Below are 24,258 nucleotides of genomic sequence, written 5' to 3' on the forward strand. Positions count from 1 at the left end.
CGATTGACTCCTGAGTCCCCGATAGCAGGCAGCAAAAGGGAGAAACTCCCTGCTATAAACCTCCAGGCACTGTCAACTTGCCAATGCCTTGGAAGCAGCCGACCACAGGCGACACTGAGTCTGTCTGTCCGAAAACTTCAAGCCTCCGACCAGCCCCTCCGATACAGCCTCCCGAGCACCATCCTCTGCTGAGCGCCTTCGACCTCGCCCCAGTCACTGAAACACGTAAAGCTGAGGATTCAGGGCCTTCTGCTCTGGAGATTCCGGTTACCACACAGTAGCAGCGGCAGTGAAGCGGGCATTTCAGAAGTTTTCCAGATGTTCCTCTGTACTCTCACGTCCGTCTCCATCAAATCAGAATTGTGCACGGTCCCCTACTTGACAGATTACAGATATTCATCACCGGAGAGGCCGCGCACGCTGCCGTCGCGCTGCCATCTTCTTTTATCTGCAACATTAAATGTTTTTTCCTGACAGATTGAGCATCTTTTTATTTATTTTAGAGATTCAACATGGTAACATGCTCTTCCGGCCCAACGGGTCCTTGCCACCCAGTTTTACCCATGTGTCCAGTTGACCTTTGTGCTTTGGGACTGTGGGAGGAAAATGGAGCACCCAGAGGAAGTCCACGCAGTCAGAGGGAGAACGTACAAACTCCTTGCAGACAGTGGCGGGAATTGAACCCGGGTCACTGGCACTGTAATAGTGTTATGCTAACCGCGAGGCTACAAAAATATATAATCTATATTTCTCACAGTTACAGTGGTATGGAAAAGTTTGGGCATCCCTGGTCAAAATTTCTGTTACTGTTAATAGCTGAGCGAGTAAAAAATGAACTGATTTCCAAAAGGCATAAAGTTAAAGATGACACATTTCTTTAATATTTTAAGCAAGAAAACTTTTTTATTTCCATCTTTTACATTTTCAAAATAACAAAAAAGGAAAAGGGCCCGAAGCAAAAGTTTGGGCGCCCTGCATGGCAGTACTTAGTAACACCCCCTTTGGCAAGTATCACAGCTTGTCAACGCTTTTTGTAGCCAGTTAAGAGTCTTTCAGTTCTTGTTTGGGGGATTTTCGCCCATTCTTCCTTGCTTCTAGTTCTAGTTCTGTGAGATTCTTGGACCGTCTTTCATGCACTGCTCTTTTGAGGTCTATCCACAGATTCTCGATGATGCTTAGGTCGGGGGACTGTGAGGGCCATGGCAAAACTTTCAGCTTGCGCCTCTTGAGGTAGTCCATTGTGGATCTTGAGGTGTGTCTAGGATCATTATCCTGCTGTAGAAGCCATCCTCTTTTCATCTTCGGCTTTTTTTACAGATGGTGTGATGTTTGCTTCCAGAATTTGCTGGCATTTAATTGAATTCATTCTTCCCTCTACCAGTAAATGTTCCCTGTGCCACTGGCTGTGACACAAGCTGAAAGCATGATCGTTCCACCTCCGTGCTTAACAGTTGGAGAGGGGTACTGTTCATGAAATTCTGCACCCTAGACCTTAATGACACGGGAGAAGCATCACCAGTGATTTTATGGGATACATTGAAAGCTGTACTGAGAGGGAAAATTATTTCCATTACTACTCACATGAAAAAAAATCAATGCACAAAAATTAGCAGACCTTCAAGGAAAATTAAAACAACTTCAAGTTGTAGATAGCAACAAAAGTAATTCAAATCGAAAACAGGAAATTAGGAAATTGCAAAGTGAAATTGATGATATTTATACGTTGGAAACTCAAAGAAATTTTCTTTACCTGAGACAAAAGAATTATGAAGTAGGAGGTAAATCAGCTAGATTATTAGCATATAAATTACGAAAACAACAAGCAGACAATACAATTCATAAAATAAAGAATCCAAAGACAAAGCTTGTGGAGAGTACAATAGGGAAAATTCAAGAGAGTTTTGAAACGTATTATCGAGAGCTGTACTCCCAACCCCGGGCCCCCAATGAGCCCTATATAGACAGTGTATTGAATTTTTTAGATCTACCTAAACTTACAGATTTACAAAATGAAAGTTTATTAGAACCAGTAATTGTCAAAGAACTGAACGTGGCCATCTCTAGGTTAAAGGCTGGAAAGTCCCCGGGTTCTGATGGGTTTACCTCAGAGTGGTACAAGTCCCTGAAGACACAGTTAGCCCCATTACTACTTAACACCTTTAATTGGATCTTGCAGAGAGGAGAAACTCCACCTTCCTGGAGAGAAGTGATTATTTCAGTTATTCCTAAAGAGGGTAAAGATAAACTAGAATGTGGCAATTATCGGCCAATTAGTGTTCTTAATTTAGATTACAAACTATTTACATCTATATTAGCACGCAGATTGGAAAAGCTTTTACCTGGCCTAATCCATTTAGACCAGACTGGATTTATTCAACAAAGACAAACACAGGACAACATAAGGAGAACTCTGCACATATTAGAACAGGTTAATAAGAACGAGACAGAGACAATGGTAGTAGGATTGGACGCTGAGAAAGCTTTTGATTCGGTTAGTTGGGCATTCCTATACAGAGTGTTAGGAAGATTCAGCTTTCAAGAAAGGTTTATTAAAGTAATTCAGACTCTATATGACAGCCCTACAGCCCGAATTAAGATAAATGGGGACCTCTCTGACTCCTTTTAGAGAGAGGCACTAGACAGGGATGCCCAATTTCTCCTCTCCTTTTTGCGCTATATATTGAACCACTTGCCCAACTAATAAGACAGAGCGAAATCGTAAAAGGTATCAAGGTGGCAGGGATTGAACAGAAAGTGGCGTTATTCGCAGATGATGTTTTGGTCTATCTGAGTGAACCAGAAAAATCATTTATAGGATTGTTTACACTGTTGGATGACTTTGGGAAAATATCAGGTTATAAAATAAATGTAAAGAAAACGCAGGTTATGTCCCTAAATTATACACCATCCAAAAAATTGCAGGATACATACGATCTTAAGTGGGAAGCTAAATCATTAAAATATTTAGGAATAACCCTGCCGAAGGATCTTTCAACACTGTCACAGGTAAATTATGGGCCATTAATCTCAGAGATAAAAGTAGATATGCATAGATGGAATCTTATCCCCTTTTTAAGTTTAAATTCAAGGATAAATACTATAAAAATGAATATTCTTCCTCGGTTATTATATCTTTTCCGTACTTTACCAGTGGAAGTGGATGATAATCAATTCAGGGAATGGGACAAATGGATTTCCCGCTTCATTTGGCAAGGAAGGAAACCTAGAATTCGATATAACACCTTACAGTTAGGGAAGGAAAGAGGAGGTATGGTTCTTCCTTGCCTGAGAAATTATTTTTATGCCTCACAGATAACCCCTCTGTTATATTGGTGTAATAGGGAATATAAGGCTAGATGGAAGGAAATAGAATTTGGATTAGTTGACAGTTTTCCTCTTCAGGCCTCAATAGCTGACAAAGGATTGATGGCCCAGTTGGAAAAATTTAATAATGCTTGGATAAATCTTACATTAAAAGTATGGCGGAAGGTGGTTAATTCATGTGGAATTAATAACATGCTAAAACTCTTTAGATGGTGTGCATATGATACCGAATTCCTTCCCAACAGAGGAGATAAAAGATTTGAGCTATGGATAAAGAAAGGTCTTACAACCTACCTCTCATTTATAGATAAAAGAGTATTACAAAGTTTCCAAATCCTGCAGGACAAACATGGCCTAGAACATAATGACTTTTTTAGGTACCTTCAAATACGAAACTATGTTAACCAGAGTTGTAGATATACAGACCTATCAACAGTAGAATTAGAATTTTTCAAGATTCTGAATTCGGCTTGCAGTTCAATACCTAGTAAATCAGTTTCTCGCCTATATAATGCACTCTCCCATGCTAAAAATGTAAATACACTGTATATTAAAGAGAAGTGGGAGAAAGAAGCGGGGTTGGTACTTTCAGAGGAGGCTTGGGGGAAAATCTGCAGCTTTCAATGGTCCTCGACTAATTCTTTGACTTGGAGAGAACATTGTTGGAAAAACATTATAAGATACTTCAAGACCCCATATCAGGAAAAATATAAAGATACAAATGTGATGTGTTGGAGAAGGTGCGGCTCCAAGGAGGCAAATCATTTTCATATTTTCTGGGATTGCCCTAAATTAAGTCTATTTTGGGAAGGTATTCATAGAACATTAGTTAAGGTACTTAGGTCCCAGATACCTCTGAACTTTGAGACGCTCTATTTGGGGCATGTATTGTTCCTTGAACAGAAGGAAGATATAAAGTTGCTGCAGGCCCTCTTAGCGGCAAGTAAGAAATCAATCACTAGAAAATGGCTAAATTCAATACCACCTACATTAGAAGATTGGTACGAAATTATCTTGGAAATATTTAAAATGGAAAAGTTGACTTACTCCCTGAGAACTCAAAAAGAAACATTTTATCAAATCTGGAATAAATGGATTGAATATATAACCCCAATGCGAGCAGACTTTAGATGACTCTCCTAATGATTTATATTACTCTTCTCATCAACACAGTAATATTGCTAATGTAAGCACCCCTAGTCTAAATGTTTGTTGTTTTTTTTTGGAAAATAGAGAATTAACACAAGTAAAGGGAAAGATTTGGGAAAGGGATAAAAAAAAAATGAAAAAATTAAGTAAATAAGTACATAGGGATTGGATAATTATGTCTGCGGGCAGGAACAAGCACGAACAAATTGGGATATAAACACCTACAATGGTTGGTATATAGGCTTGTATGCAACATTTTGGACCAGTGGAAATGGTCCAGAAGGGTTGTATGGAAACTATTATTACCATTTTTCTTAACAACTAATTTCATTACTTAGTCTAATAGGTTAGATTTACCACAGTACATAATTATCTATTTAAATGTTTATTTTCCTTTTATATCATCTCAATGTGTACTTAAGAATGTATAAATAATTGTAGTTTTATACATATAAAAAAATGGAAAAGGTTATATGTGTGAAAAAAGTACATGATAATTGTGAATTCCTTATCCAAATAAAAATAAAATTAAGAAAAAAAGAAATTCTGCACCCTAAATCTCACATTAGAAGTATTGCAGAAGGCAGCTAATTCATGTGGAATCAATAACATGTTAAAACTTTTCAGATGGTGTGCTTATGATACCGAATTTCTTCCCAGCAGAGGAGATAAAAGATTTGAACTGTGGATAAAGAAAGATCTTGCAACCTACCTCTCATTCACACATAAAAGTGTGTTACAAAGTTTTCAATCCCTGCAGGAGAAACGTGGCCTAGAACACAATGACTTTTTTTAGGTACCTTCAAGTACGACATCATGTTAACCAGAGTCGTAGATATACAGACTTATCAACAGTAGAATTAGAATTTTTCAAGATTCTGAATTTGGCTTACCATTCAATACCAAGTAAATCAATTACTCGATTATATAGTGCCCTCTCTCATGCCAAAAATGAAAACACATTGTATATTAAAGAGAAGTGAGAGAAAGAAGCAGGGTTGGTACTTTCAGCGGAGGCTTGGGGGAAAATATGCAGCTTCCAGTGGTCTTCGACTAATTCTTTGATTTGGAGAGAACATTGTTGCAAAAATATTATAAGATACTTCAAGACCCCATACCAGGAAAAATATAAAGACACAAACGTGGTGTGTTGGAGAAGGTGTGGCTCCAAGGAGGCAAATCATTTCCATATTTTTTGGGATTGCCCTAAATTAAGTTTATATTGGGAAGGTATTCACAGAAAATTAGTTAAGGTATTTAAGACTCAGATACCTCTGAACTTTGAGACACTCTACTTGGGGCATGTATTGTTTTTGGAACAGAAGAAAGATATAAAGCTGCTGCAGGCCCTTTTAGTGGCAAGTAAGAAATCAGTCACCAGAAAGTGGTTAAATCCAACATCACCTACATTAGAAGATTGGCATGAAATCATTTTGGAAATATTTAAAATGGAAAAGATGACCTACTCTCTGAGAATTCAAAAGGAAAAATTTTATCAAATTTGGAATAAATGGATTGAATTTATAACCCCAGAGCGAGCAGACTTTAGATGACTCTCCTTTAGATGACTGTTTTTTTTTGGAAAATGTGGAATTAACACAAGTAAAGAAAAGATCTGGGGAAATTTTGGACCAGAAAGAAATAGACCAAAAGAGATGCATACAAATTAGTTTTCAACCACTATTATTATTATTTTTTATAACAACTATTATCATTATTTAATTTATTAGAGTAGAATTACAATTGCACATAAACATCTATTTAAGTGCCTAATTATTTTCTATATTATCTCAATGTGCACTTGCAAATTAATATAGATTTACTCACATAAAAGAGGGAAAAGGTTATATATGTAAAAAAAAAGTTTGTGTATTACTTGTGAATACCTTATCCAAATAAAAATAGAGTTAAAAAAAAATTCTGCATCTTTTTTTTTTCTCCAAACGTACCTTTGCTCATTGCGGCCAAAATTCAGCACCAGAAGTTTGCAAAGGAACATCTAAACAAGCCTGATGCATTTTGGAAACAAGTCCTGTGGAATGATGAAGTTAAAATAGAACTTTTTGGCCACAATGAGCAAAGGTATGTTTGGAGAAAAAAGAGTGCAGAATTTCATGAAAATTACACCTCTGCAACTGTTAAGCACGGGGGTGGATCGATCATGCTTTGGGCTTGTGTTGCAACCAGTGGCATAGGGAACATTTACTGGTGGAGGGAAGAATGAATTCAATTAAATACCAGCAAATTCTGGAAGCAAACATCACACCGTCTGTAAAAAAGCTGAAGATGAAAAGAGGATGGCTTCTACAACAGCATAATGATCCTAAACACACCTCAAAATCCATGATGGACTACCTCAAGAGGTGCAAGCTGAAGGTTTTGCCATGGCCCTCACAGTCCCCTGACCTAAACATCATTGAGAATCTGTGGATAGACCTCGAGCAGTGCATGCAAGATGGCCCAAGAATCTCACAGAACTGGAAGCCTTTTGCAAGGAAGAATGAGCGAAAATCTCCCAAACAGGAATTGAAAGACGCTTAGCTGGCTACAGAAAGCGTTTACAAGCTGTGAGACTTGCCAAAGGGGGTGTTACTAAGTACTGACCATACAGGGTGCCCAAACTTTTGCTTTGGGCCCTTTTCCTTTTTTGTTATTTTGAAACTGTATAAGATGGGAATAAAAAAGTTTTCTTTCATAAAATATTAAAGAAATATGTCATCTTTAACTTTATGCCTTTTAGAAATCAGTTCATCTTTTACTTGCTTAGCTATTCATAGTAACAGAAATTTTGACCAGGGTGCCCAGAGTTTTGCCAGCCACTGTATATATTCTGTTAATTTAATTTGGCTTCCATATGGATAATCCACATATTAACCCATTTGTTCAAATTGCAGCTATAAATGTAAACCACTCGAATTAAAAATTGCAGGAGAATTGACAGAGTACATGTGTTTTTTGTGTGACGTTTCGTGAGTAACATGGTTCTCTGTCTTTTGAGATGAGTCTTTACCACTCTGTTAGGCTACAAAACAGCTACATGCTTAATTTTTTTAAAGAAGTGTAGTCAGTGAACAGTGCCTTCCACGAAAATTTATTATGTTGTCTCAAAGGTGCATAGTGATAAGAAATAGAAGCCTGAGTTCCGCTGGTAACTACTAATAGTCCCACACTGCTAAAACAGGCTGGTAATTGTCCTGGTTTAACTCCCAGTTAAGAATAACGCCAGTACAGCCTTGACTCGTGCTGTTTTGTTGGAATTGTGTTTGTGGAGAATAGGAACTTGCAGCTATCTGGGTTCTTCTAAGAAATTTCAAAATGTCTTTCCTTTCAATCTTGAAATCTGGTTTTAATTATGAATTATGCTGGTGACTTCCACAGACATATTTTCATTTTAGTGTACAGTGAATTTGTGTTGACTGGCATCATGCAAAAAGAAAAGATTTGGCTCATGGTGCTGTTTACTGTAATTTGTCTGGTATTTATAAGAATGTTTACATCATCTGAAAAAATAGTTTATCATTCTTGTAGCTTTCCCACAGAATTGGTGTTTTGGGGATTTGACACTTGTGAAAAGCTGGTTTCTTCAGCATTGTTTTGATTATTCATTTACCGATGTTGCACGTACACTGAAAATTTCTCACTCTACCAACGCAGTTAAACAGTTTTGCAAACCAAGGTCCTTTATCAGCTTGCTCAGTGACCCAGCAGTCAGTGCTGCGGCCTCACAACTCCAATTATCTGGATTTAATCTTAGAGCTATTATTTTGGAGTTTGTGTGTACGCTGGAAATCACATGGTTTGTTTTTTCCTTTCTGACAGGTATGGGAATCGTGGGCATAACCAGCCTTGTATTCATGAAGATGCACAGCGTTGCTTCATTACGTCCCAGAATCACGGCTTTGCTGTAGACCCAAACCATCTTCCAGAGGATTGGTCTGTTCTGTTCACCAATGCTAATGACCAGTCTAATGAAGGAATCATTCATAATACTAAACCAATTTTCAGGTGAGTATTTTGAAAGACAACACTAATTAATCTTCTGTCTTTTTCAATGACAGAGTGCCATTCATATTGTGCTTTTAATGTCAATTATCTCAAGGTATTTCAGAGGGAATTTCAAATGAATCATCCTCTAATTAAACATGGGGGTGGAGGTGGGGGGGAGAGAGAGGAGTTCTGATGAGATGTTATTGTCCAAAGAAATTATTAAGAATATGAGCAGCAGACAGGCTGGGCCCTGACAGAGAAGTAGAAGAAAGTGGTCTTTGTGGTGTTGATGGGTTTGAACTTCTCTAATCCAAATTTTGTGAAAGTTATTTGAATTGATTAACGTTGGTTGGTTGGCATCCGCCTGTCATCATCATCACAAGTCTGGGTGGAAGGTATGGACATCCTGAGATGCCCAGTTGTCAAGATCCCCTTCTCGGCCTCACTAGTGTAGTCCAGAAGAAAGCTTATGAAGCAATAAGTTTGGCACCAGCTTGGCTGCAGGAGTTGCCGGAAGGATGTTCAATTATGTCCAGCTGCCTTAGAAGCTCCACTCCAGATTTGCTGTCTGGGTTTAATCCCGTAGCCTTTGTCTCTCCCAAGGCTGCCCACAAGGCAGGGAGGCTACTTATCCATATTTGGGGATCTGGCTCATGAGCTCCAGGGTGTGTCCACATACCAGTGGGCCTGCATGCTCTGTGTGCAGGGGCCAGACCTCCTCCCTGTCCTCTAGTTCAGCCTGAGACGGAAAGGAGTTCGGTTTCCATGTGTTGCCAGCAAGGAGGCAGTACATGAGGCTTACTGTTGGAGAGGCTATGTACTGGCAGGAAGAGACTTAAACATTCAGCTCTCCATTTCACTGCTGGCCAGTGGTGGAAGCTGAAAGTGGGAGTGACAAGCACTACCACACCAGATGCATCACAACAACCACTTGTTGACACCTTGACAGCTTAAACCACAAGACATGGGAGCAGAATTAGGCCACCTGGCCCATCGAGTCTGCTCCTCCAATCAATCATGGCTGATCCTTTTTTTCTCCTCAACCCCAGTTCCCGGCCTTCTTCCCCATAACCTTTGACGTCATGTCCAATCAAGAACCTCTGCCTTAAATACACCCAACGATCTGGCCTCCACAGCTGCATGTGGCAACAACCACTGAGGTCAGGCTAATTGGTCTATAATTTCCTTTCTGCTGCTTCCTCCTTTCTTAAAGAGTGGAGTGACGTTTGCAATTTTCCAGTCCTCTGGCACCAAGCCAGAGTCCAATGATTTTTGTAAGATCATTTCTTATGCCACCATAATCTCGAACGTTACCTCTTTTAGAACCCTATGGTGCAGTTCATCTGGTCTGATTGTTGAATATCACTTGTTGAAAGTATGAAGTTATGTTGAATTCCTTTGTCTAAAATAGGAATTGTGACAGAAGATTTGAATGTTCTAATACATGACTAATAAAGCATTTTTCTTTTGTAGTACAAAATTTTAAAAAAAATCTTGAGTTCCTTTAAGTAAGATCACACAACTGTGCTAGTTGAATAGTTAAAAAATGCATAAAATATACTCTGCAGGCATTACCAATTCTGATGGAAGTTCGTTGAGCTAAAATGTTAACCCTTTGTCTTCTGATGAGGAGCTGCTGAACACTTATTGGCTTTTCAGTTCTTTGATAGATTCGTCATGTGAACATCTTGTGAGTCTCTTTTCCACCAGCTCTAGCTGAATCACCTCCGTTCTATAATATGTTGACCAGAACTGCACTCAATATTCAGGTGTAGTCTCATCAATGTCTCGTACAACTGTAACATAACATCCTAAATCTTGCACTCAATATGCCAACCTATGACAGCAGGTATGCCATATCTACATCACTGTCTAACCATGTCACCACTTTCAGGAACTATGTACTTGTACCCTATGTACATGTTGGAGTATTCTCCAACACTCCTCGGGTGGTCCTGTCGTTCACTGTGTAAGAAGTACACATGCCATGCCATTGTACAAGAAGGGACGGCAACTTCAGTGATAGGTAGACAACACCTGTTCGAAGAATTATTTTAAAGAGCCCGTTATCTACAACACTTCGCTGTGAGTGCCTGGGCTCCATCATAGCTGGCTATTCCAACCAGTCTTGTTGCTATTCCTAACTGACAAGAAGTTCGAGAAGGCTCGATCCCAGCTGACAAATAACAAGGCACCTGTCCCTGTTGACATCCTAAAACTCATCAGTGAAGAGCTTCAGGAATCTTTAATCTCATCATCTTCGTCTCCGTCTCAGAAAAGGGGATTGCTTCAGGGGACCTGAGAGATGTTGCAATAGTATTCACCTTTAATAAAGGAGGCACCTGTCTGTGGTAATCATAGATGGGTCTAGTTTTCTGTTTGCTGCAGCTAAAGTCATCATCATTGTTCTTCTGAAGCAATTCCTCGGGAGGAGGAGAAGATGGCGGCGCGACGCAGTGCGCGCAGCCACTCCGGTGAATGATATCTGTAATCTGTCAAGTAGGGGACCGTGCCCGCTGCTACTGTGTAGTAACCGGAATCTCCGGAGCAGAAGGCCCCGAAGCCTCGGCTTTGCGTGTTTCAGCGACTGGGGCGAGGTGGAAGGCGCTCGGCAGAGGATGGCACTTGGGAGGCGGTATCGGAGGGGCTGGTCGGAGGCTCGAAGTTTTTGGATGGACGGACTCAGTGTCGGCTGTTGTCAGGTGCTTCCAATGCATCGGCCGTTGTCGGTGCCTGGAGGTTTATGGCAGGAAGTTTCACCCTTTTGCCGCCTGCTATCGGGGACTTGGGAGTTGATCGGGACTTTGAGACTTTTTTTTACGGTGCCCATGGTCTGCTCTTCTTCAAATTTATGGTATTGCTTTGCACTGCTGTACCTATATGTTACAATTATGTGGTTCTGTCAGTGTTAGTCTTTGGTTTGTCCTGTTTTTCTGTGATAACACTCTGGAGGAATATTGTATCATTTCTTAATGCATGTCATTTCTAAATGACAAAAAGGACTGTATTCTTATAATCTAATCTAAAAAATCTTAAAAAATTGCTGTTCCCCTGATTCAGTATGGATTTGGCACTTTCACAGGATCTTCCTGGTGTGACAGCTCTAAGAAAATTGCAGAGAGTAGCGTCAGGCACCAAATGTAGCCTTTTTCACCCTCACTTTGAATAATATTGAATTTGGTTGCCCACAGAAACTTGCCTTGGCATGCAGGCATGCAGGTCACAATGATAACTAATGGGTTTACATCTCCAAGCTCGGTGAAGACTGACTGCATTAATGTCATGACACTTTCCTCAGTGTTCTTCACCACAGTACTGCATCTTACTTTAAACTGCAGGAATGGAGCTAATCTAAAGAATTGAAAGGAAACCTTTGAACCTACAGCAACCACACTTCAGAACTAAAGATAACCAAACTTCTGTTTGCATGCTACAACTTGACCACTGGTGTTCATCTCTGCTCCAAGGCCAAGCGCCAAGATAATACAGGTTCCTGAAGCATACCAAGAGATAATCCTTGCACTCAACATCTGTAAGAAAAGGATCCACTGTCAATCTTTTTCCACTTGACCACTGACTTTCAACAGCTCTCGGTAATGCTCTAGAAAACGGGACCACCTCCCAGCTCGGCAGCCACCTCTCAGAGAAGGCAACTATGAAATTGATGTCTGTGTAAATTATGTCCTACGCCTTTTTGAGATGTTCAACAGGTACTGGAAAAGTGCCACCAATACCATGTCCAATGCCAGCATCAGTGTTTTCTCCCAAACCGATTTCCTGAGCTTTGAGGCTCAATTTTTCATCCTATTGGATTCATTGGGATACCTGATACGTGATTCTGAGCTGCAGGAGGAAGCGATTACTTGGCACAGAAGAAAAGATGTGAGGATGCGCTGAGTCTTTTTGAAGAAACTGAATATCCCCATTGACTTCTGGAAATCTTGGCCATAGCATCTCAGAGTAGAGGAGGATCATTGGGGTGGTGTTGAGAAGACTTCAAGTCCATGCATTGGGAGCATACAGAGCTCTGTGGAAGTTGGAAAACTGTCAGGATTTGTTGCAACGTACATCGGTAGAACTCTGCTTCTCGCGTTGAGTTTATATTCTCAAAATGCACAGAATTTGAGTGAAAGAAATCAAACTTGATGGAAGAAGCAGGAACATACTGTACCTTTTGAGAGCTCTAGAATCATATGGGACAGTTTAATGGCGTAGTCAGGGTTAGAGGTAGAACTGATTCACTGATAATGCATTCTTTGCTGTAACATACGACCTGATTTACAACACAGTATTACTCATTCAGTGTGTTTGGTAATCTGCTGATGGTACTGGCACTTTTAACTAACTCCCTTTTTGGAAAAGTTAACTTCTTCCCAATTATTTCACTTTTCTGTAAATGCTCATCAGTATCTTGCAAATCATTTAATGTGCTGATATTGTTGTATGTGGCCAGGTATGCAATAGGTAAAGAAACAAAAATGCCTTGTTGTTTGTTAATAATATAAGTTACTTCCTGCTTTCAGCATCCAGTTTCACCCAGAGCATATGGCTGGACCAACAGACCTGGTGGATCTGTTCGATATCTTTTTGGAATGTGTGCGTGACACAAAGATGGGCATTAATTTAGATGTAACTGGTGAGTAACTTGATTCAGGCAGCTGAGGGCACTGAATATTGCAGTGGATTCAGAATCAGTGTTTCCTTAACCACTAAATAATAGGTTAATGCTGGTCAAATTGCAAATCATTTGTACTTGTATCATGGGAATGTACTTTATGCAGCAGGGATTTCACTTCTTTATGGCTTGTCATAGAGTAAACTTAGCTTTGTGATTACACAATTTTACTTTGACATATAATTTTATGTGGTAGTCTAAGTACACAGGAGACATCACTGTTTACTTTACAACTGTGTACCACCACACCAAATTTTGTTCCAAAGCTAGTTTTGTATCCAAGCTGCTATATATTTAATTCCATCTCGTAACTAATACTCAAAATGAATGTATCAATTGCAAAAAAAAGCACTCTGCCCTTTTTTTTTCCAGTTAAAGAACGTATTATTTCCCATTATACTTTCAAAAATGGAACTGGGCAAAGCATCCCTCCATCTGGAAGGCTGCGACCTCGGAAGGTCCTTATCCTTGGATCAGGTGGGCTGTCTATTGGTCAGGCAGGGGAATTTGATTACTCAGGTTCTCAGGTGAGTTGAAGTAAAATGAACTTGAAGGCATTCTTGTAATGGTTTGATTTGAAACAGGATTGCACTAAATTAAAATGAGTTAGGACAGCTACAATAAATGTCTGCAGAACATGATGCCTTTCTTTACATTCTTTAGTTCTTCGGTAGTCACAAGGATTCATATGAAATTTCAAGGAAGTTGACCGTGCTACAATAAATTACTAAGTTGAGTTTTGGCTTAAGTACAGTATTTGCCTTTTTGGCTTAAGATCTGTTTTGTCTCAAAGTAGATGCTTCAATTTTCCCAGTCTATTTTGTGTATCTAAGTTATGGTTTATTTCAGGCAATTAAAGCTCTGAAAGAGGAGAATGTTCAGTCGGTCCTTATCAATCCAAATATTGCGACTGTGCAGACGTCTAAAGGACTTGCAGACAAAGTCTATTTTCTACCGATTACCCCAGAATATGTTACACAGGTAATAGTTTATTTCAAAACGATCGTACTGATATTTAGCACCTATTTATACTGGACAGTTTGTGCCTGGGATTATCACTTGTTACATGAGTACACGGATGCATAGAATAGGAAGCTACAAGGACATAGGTAATAGTTGGGATATGTGCTATGTTAAACAGACATCAGATGGAATCTGTCTTCCACTACACTGGATTTACCAATTGTCTGCATCCCTGTTTCTTTCAGCATGGTCCCTGTATTCTACATTGAGAAACCACTTTCCGGCTGTCAAACGTGCTATTTAAATTGAATAATTTTGATGGTTTGACATTGGCAGGCCATCACAATAGCATGGGATCTGTCAAATTTATCTACGTCAACATTAATATAGAATTAAAAAATTATTCATTTTTAAAGTAAAACGTACTTTTCTCACTTATCCCTCTTTCAAAACAAAGAAAACATTCAGAGTAAGTCAAACAAATCCGTTTTAGCTTTGTTTCTTGCTGCTGATTTCTTCCTTGTTGTCTGCAATCCTGTGGACTGGACTGAACAGTGGAGAGTTAATTGGTAGCTCGTATAACATTTGTGTATACATTAATATACAAACGTCTGAGTGCTTTTTTTTGTATTCAGTTTCAGTTATCTGGTATTTAGAACATTTTTACATTTCATATTCAGGTCATAATGAATGAACGACCAGATGGAATCCTCCTAACATTTGGTGGACAGACAGCATTAAACTGTGGAGTCGAGCTTCAGAAAAGGGGGGTTTTGGAAAAGTACAACGTCAGAGTTTTGGGGACTCCAGTTGCTTCTATTGAGATGACGGAAGATAGGAAAATCTTTGTGGAGAAGATGGCAGAAATTAATGAATATGTTGTACCTAGCGAAGCTGCATTCTCATTGGACCAGGTAGCACTCTGATTTCATAATAATTTTATTTTAACTATTGTGATGGGTTTGTTGCAGTGTATGTACCTGGAAAAGTGTCTTAGAAGCATTTTTTTAATCTGAAGTCTTCAGTAGAGGTAATTTTTAATGTATCGTTTAATATTGCTTTAATTTTTTACTAGTTGCTTTGAACTTGCGGGGATTGTTATAAATGAAGGTGATATTATACTATAATTTGCCTAATAGATTATGTTATGTTTCTGTCTATTATTGGATTATATAGTTTAACTTCTCTATTTAGGCTCAAGCTGCAGCAGAACGCTTGGGTTACCCCGTTTTGGTGCGGGCTGCCTTTGCTCTGGGTGGACTGGGCTCAGGATTCGCTCAGAACAAAGAGGAGTTGGTGACTTTAGTGACGCAAGCATTTGCACACACATCTCAGATTCTGATTGACAAGTCTCTGAAAGGCTGGAAGGAAATCGAATATGAAGTCGTCAGGGATGCTTATGATAATTGTATCACAGTAAGTCTGGCAAAGCAAATCACTTTGGTCCCTTCACTCAGTTAAACATTTTTGTTTATCTTGGAGCTCTTTCAGTAGGGATTTACACAAACTGTGCATCCTGTACCCCTGCAGGTCTGCAACATGGAAAATGTGGATCCACTAGGAATTCACACAGGCGAATCGATTGTTGTTGCACCAAGTCAGACTCTAAATGATAAGGAATATAACATGCTGAGAACAGCTGCAATAAAAGTGATACGACACTTGGGCATTGTGGGAGAGTGTAATATTCAGTATGCGCTGAGCCCTGAATCTGAACAGGTATTTGGGCTTGTGTATTATATTCAGTGTCTGTACGGAAACAGTGGAGGAAGTGTAAACCTGCAGAAAAGTTTTACTAGATTTTATATGGTTTGGGGAATTAATTGTAGCATCCTCTTCTTTCAAATTAAAGTGATAGCAGCATGGGATTATTTTGTTGCAAGCAGCTATTTTGAATTCATCCAAAGTCAAGGAGCAGAGCTGGCCTGGTATGTTCCATTTCAATTTTAGAGTAGTTGCCTCTGTTGATTATAAAGGAGTTTCTCATGTAGATAAAAGAATATAAAGCCAACAGGCTATGATGTTTATTATTCAGGTGAAATGGTCTTCCAACTGTAAAGTTAGAATGATTATGTATTTATTCCTAAATTTTAGTTTTTAAGTATTATGCATGTAATCAAATTTATAAGTATGCCGGAGTTAGCTTTTGTTGTCAATTTTAGATGCATTCCATTGAGGTTAATCTCGCTGACATTTAATACGGCATCCTGCTTTGTTTTCCAGTATTTTATCATTGAAGTGAATGCTCGTCTTTCTAGAAGCTCTGCTTTGGCCAGTAAGGCAACTGGTTATCCCTTAGCTTATGTTGCAGCTAAACTTGGTCTTGGAATTCCTTTGCCTGTCCTAAGGTAATTCTGTCTTTTAACAGCAAAAATAAGTAAGCCATCGGTTTAAATCACAATTAGTATTGCTGAATAGTACTTTCAACTCTGTTAAATGTCTATGGAATGTGTCTGGTTAGCGTGTCATGAGCACTTGAAATAAAGTGCATTCAGGAATTAGTGAAAATCAATTTTCTTCAACTTTGAACTCTGTTTCTCATTCTCTGAGTCTGGTAAGATAACCTTGTGGATTGGGAAAAAAAGTGCATTTGTGATAAGTGCATAGGGACAGAGGTTTCAACATGCTTTATTTATTTAATGTTTGTCGTCGTATTAGGAATGATGATAAAGAACTCTATAGCAAAAACAAATGTCATGGTGGTTCAATGTTCTCTTGTTCAGTTGAAATAGGTAACCATTTATTAATATGGAGATATGTGGCATAACGAATAAATTTTGTAGAATCAATTTAAACTTAGAAGAAGGTCATTTGCATTACTTTGCTGATCTCCACCTTTGCGTACACTTGGTGCAGAAATTCTGTGACAAATTCTACAACTGCAAACTTTGAGCCTAGTCTGGATTATTGTGTTGTGAAAGTACCCCGGTGGGATCTCAGCAAGTTCTTGCGTGTGAGCACAAAAATTGGAAGCTCCATGAAAAGTGTTGGTAAGTATTGTTTCGAGCTAATTGCAGTTGTCATAATCAGGTTTTTGGACTTGGGTAGGCTGAAAATTATTCATTTTCTAAACTGTGGTTATGATGAAAGCAGAATGCAGCAAAACAAAGACTGTTAAACTTTACCTAGTTGCCAGTCATCATCTGCATAAAAGCTGCTCTTTCCATTAGCCATTAATGTTATGATTCTGGGTATAGGGAGCTGCAATGTGATACAATCTTTATGATTGAAAGTCAGAAAATGAGAATTTAGTTAGATTATTTAGTACAGTTTAGATTAAGAAAATCTCCCTTTGCTGAAAGAACTGAAGTTTAAAAAAAATCTCATAGCAGTTAACAAAGGCCGCTTAGAGCAAGTTGACCTTTTGTTTCTCAAGATGCAAGGTGGCCAGGTGGTTTGAAAATTAGTAATTTAGTTTATGAAAAGATTTCGGTATTTATATAGGTATTAAGTATATTTGTTGAAGTGTTTTAATAAGGACTCTTTTCCACTTGTGGTGTAAGGGAATCCATATTTCAGATTTCCTTGTGGCAGTGGAGGAGGTCATTGTGACATTGCCAACTCTCAGAGCAGTGGCATCAATCCCCTTCCCACAGTAAATTCCCTGCCGCCTACCCTCTCATGCCCATAATCTCCCACAAGATTTTCCTATCAACTGCACTGGAATCAACCTCAAAGAAATCAGTTAACATGTTAAACCTATAATGTTTGAGCACGGGAGGAAGCCAGTTTAATTGGCCACGGGAAGAACGTGTAAATGATAAATGAACAGCAGTGGAGGTCCAGATTGAATCTGTGTTGCTGGAGCCATGAGTCACAGCCTGCAGCACGGAGCTGCCTTCGTAACTAAAGGACAATAAGAACAGAAAACAGTGAAAATAAGTATCAGTTCAATCTTCAGAACCTTCTAAACTGAGAATCTCATCTGCACAATCTTGTTTCAAAACAGGTGAGGTGATGGCCATTGGTCGTAATTTTGAAGAAGCTTTCCAGAAAGCACTGAGAATGGTGGACGAAAACTGTGTTGGGTTTGATCATACTTTGAAGCTGGCTTCTGATGAAGTATGTCAGAAGCTATTTCATCTCGGCCTCCTCTAGATAAAAGCCCTGATAGTTACAGGCTGTCCCCTGGTTACAAATGCCCATCTTATGGGTGCTATTACATACAACAAGTTTCCGTAATATTATTCAATTCAGTATTTCTGTGCATGCATTCAGTGGCTCCCACGGATGGCAGCTGTTTCTTTTATTCTCTCCTCTTAGTAATTGTTTTTATCAGTTTTATATGCCATGCATTACAATAGTGTGTAATCACATTGAACGATTTTTGTTTTCTGACTTGTAGAGAAAATCATTTCAGGTTATCTGTAAGGATGAAATCCATTTGTTATCTTGGGATAGCCTGTAATTAACTCATAAGTTATCACAAAGGTTTTATTCCTAACTTTCTGATAGTTTTTCTTTATCAGTTGATGTCTTTCTGATAGAAATTAAGTTGAGATTTTGCTCTGTTAATGATAAAGTTGTATGTCAAAATCAATACAGATGCAGATCTGGATGGGGAGAAAGGTTTGGTATTTGTGATCACAAAAAAACAAGCAAGCTTGAACTTTATTGAGAACCTAAAATGAACATCACTTTTGGCAGGAGTTGGTTGCCATTGCATTTTCATGGGAGGCATTGCAATCCATACTCATTACAAATGGAGGTGTCTTAATTTTTTTCCGAAATCATGACAGGAACCTCAGTGAATCTAGCTCATGTATAGTTTGGCGCATCCAAGTAATATTAGAACAATGCTTGCAGTCAGCTTTTATTTTTACACAAGTCTCCAGATGGTTAAAGATTTGCTGTAAATTGGGCAAATAAAATTGCCAAAGGTAGTCTTGAGCTTTAATTTTCAGTTTGTGTGAGCTTTTTGAGCAATGCATTGTAGAACTAAAAATGAGTACTTTCGAATCTGATCTCTTGTAATGAGATAGAATTAATAATCTTAAAGGATCCTCTGAGGAACAGTAATCATAATGTATTATTTTCTAGATTGAGGAAGAAACTTTGAGTGACACTAATGTCTGAAACTTTTGTTTATTAAAAACTTTGAAGGAATAGAGGGGAAAAGTGGATTTGGAAATTAAAAGGAGGAAATAAAATGCCAGAGGTTCCAAACACACATTTCTATCTTCATGGTTAATAAAAGGCTAAAGGTATCCCAGAAGTATTGGAAAATCAGAGGGAGGGGAACATAAATGGTCATTTTTAGCTAATTCACTTTGCTCTGAGCTAGCTGCAGAAAATGACATTTGGCACATCTTCAGTATATTGTAAATTAATTAAAAATACAACAAAACAAAGAGAAAGAATTAACCTGAGCTTGCCCTTTTAATAATGACCCTCTTCAAATGTACGATGTTGCCGAAATTCTGGCAATTTAAAATCCATTCTCTCAGCCTAGTTCGACCTACTACTGGGCTCAATGGTGAGTGCAAAGATTCCCCTTAGAAATGCTGCACATATTGCTGCTCAATCTGGTCCATTCTCACTGTTGTCGTTCCGGGCTATTGAGGATTAACGTTCCAGCTGCATCCCAAATTATTTGCTTTATGAGTCTGCTATCTTCCTGTATTTCATTTGAGAATATCCAGTTCCCTATGTACTTCCTGCATGTGAATATTCTGCTTTTCTCTCCTTTCTACCTAAATGGGTTATCTCGCGTTATTTTCCATTGAGCTGAACTTTTGAAATATTTGCCTTTACCCTGCACTGCTTGTTTCTACATCCTACCCAAGATACATAAACTTGACTGTCTGGGTTGGCCATTGTCTTTGTCTGCTCCTGCGTCAATGAACTAGTGTCTGCATGGCTCATACCCATTCTATCCCCCTTGGTTCAGTCCCTTCTCGCCTACATCTGTGACACTTCACGTGCCCTCGATCACCTTAACAACTTTCAATTTCCTGGCCCTGACCACCTCATTTTCACCGTGGATGACCAGTCCTTGTATACTTCTATCTCCCATCAAGAAGGCTTTAAAGCTGTCCGCTTCTTTCTTGACAAAAGACCCAACCAGCTCCCCTCCATCACCACCTTCCTTCGTCTGGCAGAACTGGTCCTCCCCCTCAACAATTTTTCCTTTGGCTCTTCCCACTTCACTTCCTCCAAACTCAAGAGGGGTAGCCACTGGCACCCGCGTAGGCCCCAGCTATGGGTGTCTTTTCATTGGCCATGTGGAACAATCCATGTTCCAAGACTTCCCTGGTAATGCTCAACTCTTCCTGCATCACATCGATGACTGCATTGGTTACTTTTATCAACTTTGCCACCAACTTCCCCCTGCCCTTAAATTCACTTGGTCCATTTCTCACACCTCTCTCCCTTTCTCAATCCCTGTCTCTCTGTGTGTCTCTCTATCTTTGGATACAAACTGTCTATGGATATCTTTTATAATCCTACCTATTCCCACAGCTATCTTGACTATACTTTTTCCCACCCTTTCTCCTGTAAAAATGCTACTCCCTTTTCTCAGTGCCTCATCTTCTCCACATCTGTTTCCAGGGTGAAGCTTTCCTTTTCAGGATGTCCTTCTCTTCAAAGAATGGGATTTCCCTTCTTCCACCATTGATGCTGCCCTCACCCTAACTCCTTCATTTCCCGGACATCTGTGCTTGCTCACCATCCTGCTGCCTTGACAGATGGAGTTCCTCTTGTCCTCACCAGCCACCCCTCGGGTCTACATATTCTCTGCAACATCTGCCATCTTCAATGGGATCCTACCACCAATCACTCCCACTCCCCACTTAACACAGGATCGTGCTCTCTGTGATTCCCTTGTCCGCTTGTCCCTTCCTGCTAATCTCTCTCCTGGCCCATAGGCGAAAGAGATGCTACACCTGCCCATTCACCATCTCCCTTAGCTCCATTCAGGGCCCCATCAGTCCATCCATGTGAGGCAACATTTCATCCACGTATCTGTTGGGGTCATCTATTGCATCTGGTGCTCCCGATGTGGCCTTCTCTACTTTGGTGAGACCCAACATAAATTGGGGTCCTGCTTTGTCAAGCATCTCCAGTTCATCCACAAAAAGTGGAATTTCCGTGTTCAGCCATTTCAATTCCGATTCCCATTCGCACTTCAGTATGATGGTCCGTGGCTGCCTCTTCTGCCATGATGAGGCCATCCTCAGTGTGGAGGAGCAACATCTAATATTCAGTCAGGGTAGCCTCCAACCTGAACCTGATGGCATGAACATTGATTTCTCCTTCTGGTAATTTTTTTTTCTCTCTCTTTTTCCCCTCTCCTTCCCTCTTCGGTTTCCCATCCTGGCCTCTATCACTTCTCATCTGCCTAACCCCTGTCCCTGGTGCCCTTTCTCCTTCCCTTTCTTCCATGGTTCACTCTCTCCTGAAATTCCTTTCTCACCAGCCCTTTACCTTTACCGTCTGACTTCACCTGTCACTTTCTGGTTTGTCCTCTTTCCCTTCCCCTCACCTTTTTATTCCGGCATCTTTCCCCCTTCCTTTCCAGTCCTGATGAAGCGTCTCGGCCTGAAAGGTCGTCTGTTTGTTCATCTTCATAGAAGGTGCCTGACCTGCTGAGTTCCTCCAGCATTTTGTATATGTTGCTCTGGATTTCTAGCATCTGCAGAATCTCTTGTGTTTAAAATTTTCGCCCAGTTGTTTAAGCTGTCTATATTTCTCTGCAGACTCTTTTGCCCTATGTAACTTTGTTACCTGCAATGCCCTCAGTTCATTTGTCTTAATTATTAATATAAACTGTAAACAGGTGAGATTCCAGCACTGCTTCCAGTGAGATTCCACTGATCATGCTGTTCAAATGTAAAATTCTGTATTATGATTACTCTCTCCAGAGCTTCTGAAATTATTAACTAATGTCAAAGTAAAGAAAAACTTAAGGAAAACATCACTTGGAAGACCATTGAAAGAAGTTCTGGAGTCTAAATTAGCTTGCTAACTATGGTCTTAATATAAACCACTTGTGGAGTTAACAAATGCATTGGTTCTGTTCTTCCAAAATTATTCTTATTCTGGAAAGGCCTGGGAAAAAAAAATCCACAGATCAAATGCACTGATTCAAGTAAAGAGTGAGACAAAATGGATTGGCCAGCCAGTATCTGTTATCAGCTAGAAAATAATTATTTAAAAAAATACTATTACATGATTCTCATGGGAAGAAAATGTTTGACAGACTTATTAAAATTCTGAATGTATTGAGAGTAGATAATTGAGAAGTATGTACCAGGAGTGGCTGGCCGGTGGTGTAGTGGCATCTGCACCGTGGTCCTGGGTTCGAATCTGGCCGGCTCCTTGCACGCTTGCTGTCTGTGTTGGGTTGAAGGTTGAGCTAGCAAGTCAGCCTCGTTTTAAAAGAACAACAGACAAATGCTAAAGAAACAGCAGGCTTGCCACCCGATGCGCCACGAGGCACAGAAAGGAAGTCAACATGATGAGAGGATTGGCTCACCGATAGAAAATAGGGTACAGTTCAAAGTATATTTATTATCAGCAGACATATATATGTCACCATGTACAACCCTGAGATTCTCTTGTGGGCATACTCAATTCATCCATTGTAGAATAATAACCATATTAGAATCAATGAAAGACCACACCATCTTAGGTGTTCCATGTACAAAAGACAACAAACTGCAAATCATAAAGAAAGGAACAAATAAATATTGAGAACCTGATGTAGAGTCTCGGCCTGAAATGTCGAAAATTTACTCCTTTTCTACAATACTCCTGATTTGCTGAGTTCCTCCAGCATTTTGTGTCAGTTGCTCAAGATTTCCAGCATCTGCAGAATCTTTTGTGTTTATATTATCCTTGGGTTGTTTAAGCTTTTACTTTGATACCTACTTATTCCTTTAAGTGGTCCAACATTCAAAATAATCTTCTTGTACATTGTCTTAATTTCTGATTAATACTTGCCCATTTAATGATTTTGCTCCTAGGATCTTGAAACTCCAACGGATAAAAGAATTTTTGTCCTGGCTGCAGCATTGAAGGCAGGTTATACAATTAATCGTCTCTATGAGTTGACTCGAATTGACAAGTGGTTTCTTCATAAAATGAAGAATATTGTGGAATACTCAAAGAAGCTTGAGTTGTACACGAAGGATGAAATGCCTCGTCCTATTCTTCTGAAAGCTAAACGTCTTGGTTTCTCTGACAAGCAGATTGCAATGGCCATTCAAAGGTCAGTAACTAAACAATTTGCATTGATTTTATAACGTTTATAAACCTCTGGATTAAAGTTGCGATTGTTTAAATGTGGTCTTAACCACACTTCAGTAGCTAGTCACCTTGACCTTTTGTCCAATCTCTCAAAATTCCAAAGTTAATCATGTTCTATGCAGTGTTGTAAGTTTTTCCAGCAGTGGTGTAGGAAAATTGAGGCAAGCTGCACCTGCATTGTTTGAATGATGACTTTCTGAGTGTGCTGTTCACTAGCTTGGTCTGTACTGGAAGACCTGAAGATTGCTTTTGGCTTAAGATTTAATTATAATGTAGATTGGCAGACCTTGTCTAATAAAGCCACTGGTTTTAAAGAAAAATCAGAATCCAACATTCAGATTGGCTTATTACCTTTGCTTACTTTTGCTGAAAGATTGGGGAGGTGAAAAATTTTTTTCAGCCTCTTCTTTCTCCTTGAGTAATGACGTGTTCAAGATCTCTGTGTCTTCACTATAATGGTCGTAAAACGCTTTGATTGTCTCTCCTTAGTACTGAACTGGCAGTGAGACGATTGAGACAGGAATGGCAGATCTTTCCTGTGGTGAAGCAGATTGATACCGTAGCAGCAGAGTGGCCTGCTCAAACCAACTATCTCTATTTGACATACAATGGTGAAGAACATGACCTTGACTTTACCAAATCGCATGTGATGGTGATCGGTTCTGGCGTATACAGGATAGGAAGCAGTGTCGAGTTCGATTGGTGTGCTGTTGGATGTATCAAGCAATTACGCAAGGTCAGCCTTCAAAGCTGCTTTATTGGCAAATAATATGTTAAAGGAACTAAATGGGAAATGTAGCTTGGGCTTATAATGTTACAGGTAGGGTGCGGTAAGTACCACATTTTGGGAGTTGCTTCATTTTAAAGCTGATGGGTAATTAAGAAATTCTCCTTCATAAGAGTAGCAG

The 24,258-nt window shown here is 39.5% G+C and overlaps 1 protein-coding gene across 2 annotated transcripts in view; it reads left to right on the forward strand.

The window, feature by feature from the left end:
- Positions 1-24,258, forward strand: part of cad (carbamoyl-phosphate synthetase 2, aspartate transcarbamylase, and dihydroorotase) — a 95,534-nt gene that overhangs the window by 17,546 nt on the left and 53,730 nt on the right. For both annotated transcript variants that reach the window (XM_063035657.1, XM_063035663.1), the window contains exons 7-18: positions 8,293-8,478; positions 12,984-13,096; positions 13,508-13,662; positions 13,985-14,116; positions 14,779-15,012; positions 15,293-15,514; positions 15,629-15,817; positions 16,322-16,446; positions 16,955-17,088; positions 18,048-18,160; positions 23,068-23,312; positions 23,840-24,086. In XM_063035657.1, the coding sequence (XP_062891727.1) occupies positions 8,293-8,478; positions 12,984-13,096; positions 13,508-13,662; positions 13,985-14,116; positions 14,779-15,012; positions 15,293-15,514; positions 15,629-15,817; positions 16,322-16,446; positions 16,955-17,088; positions 18,048-18,160; positions 23,068-23,312; positions 23,840-24,086 (2,095 nt within the window). The remainder of the gene's footprint in view (positions 1-8,292; positions 8,479-12,983; positions 13,097-13,507; positions 13,663-13,984; positions 14,117-14,778; positions 15,013-15,292; positions 15,515-15,628; positions 15,818-16,321; positions 16,447-16,954; positions 17,089-18,047; positions 18,161-23,067; positions 23,313-23,839; positions 24,087-24,258) is intronic.

Source organism: Mobula hypostoma, chromosome 2, assembly GCF_963921235.1.
Source record: "Mobula hypostoma chromosome 2, sMobHyp1.1, whole genome shotgun sequence".
NCBI lineage: Eukaryota > Metazoa > Chordata > Chondrichthyes > Myliobatiformes > Myliobatidae > Mobula > Mobula hypostoma.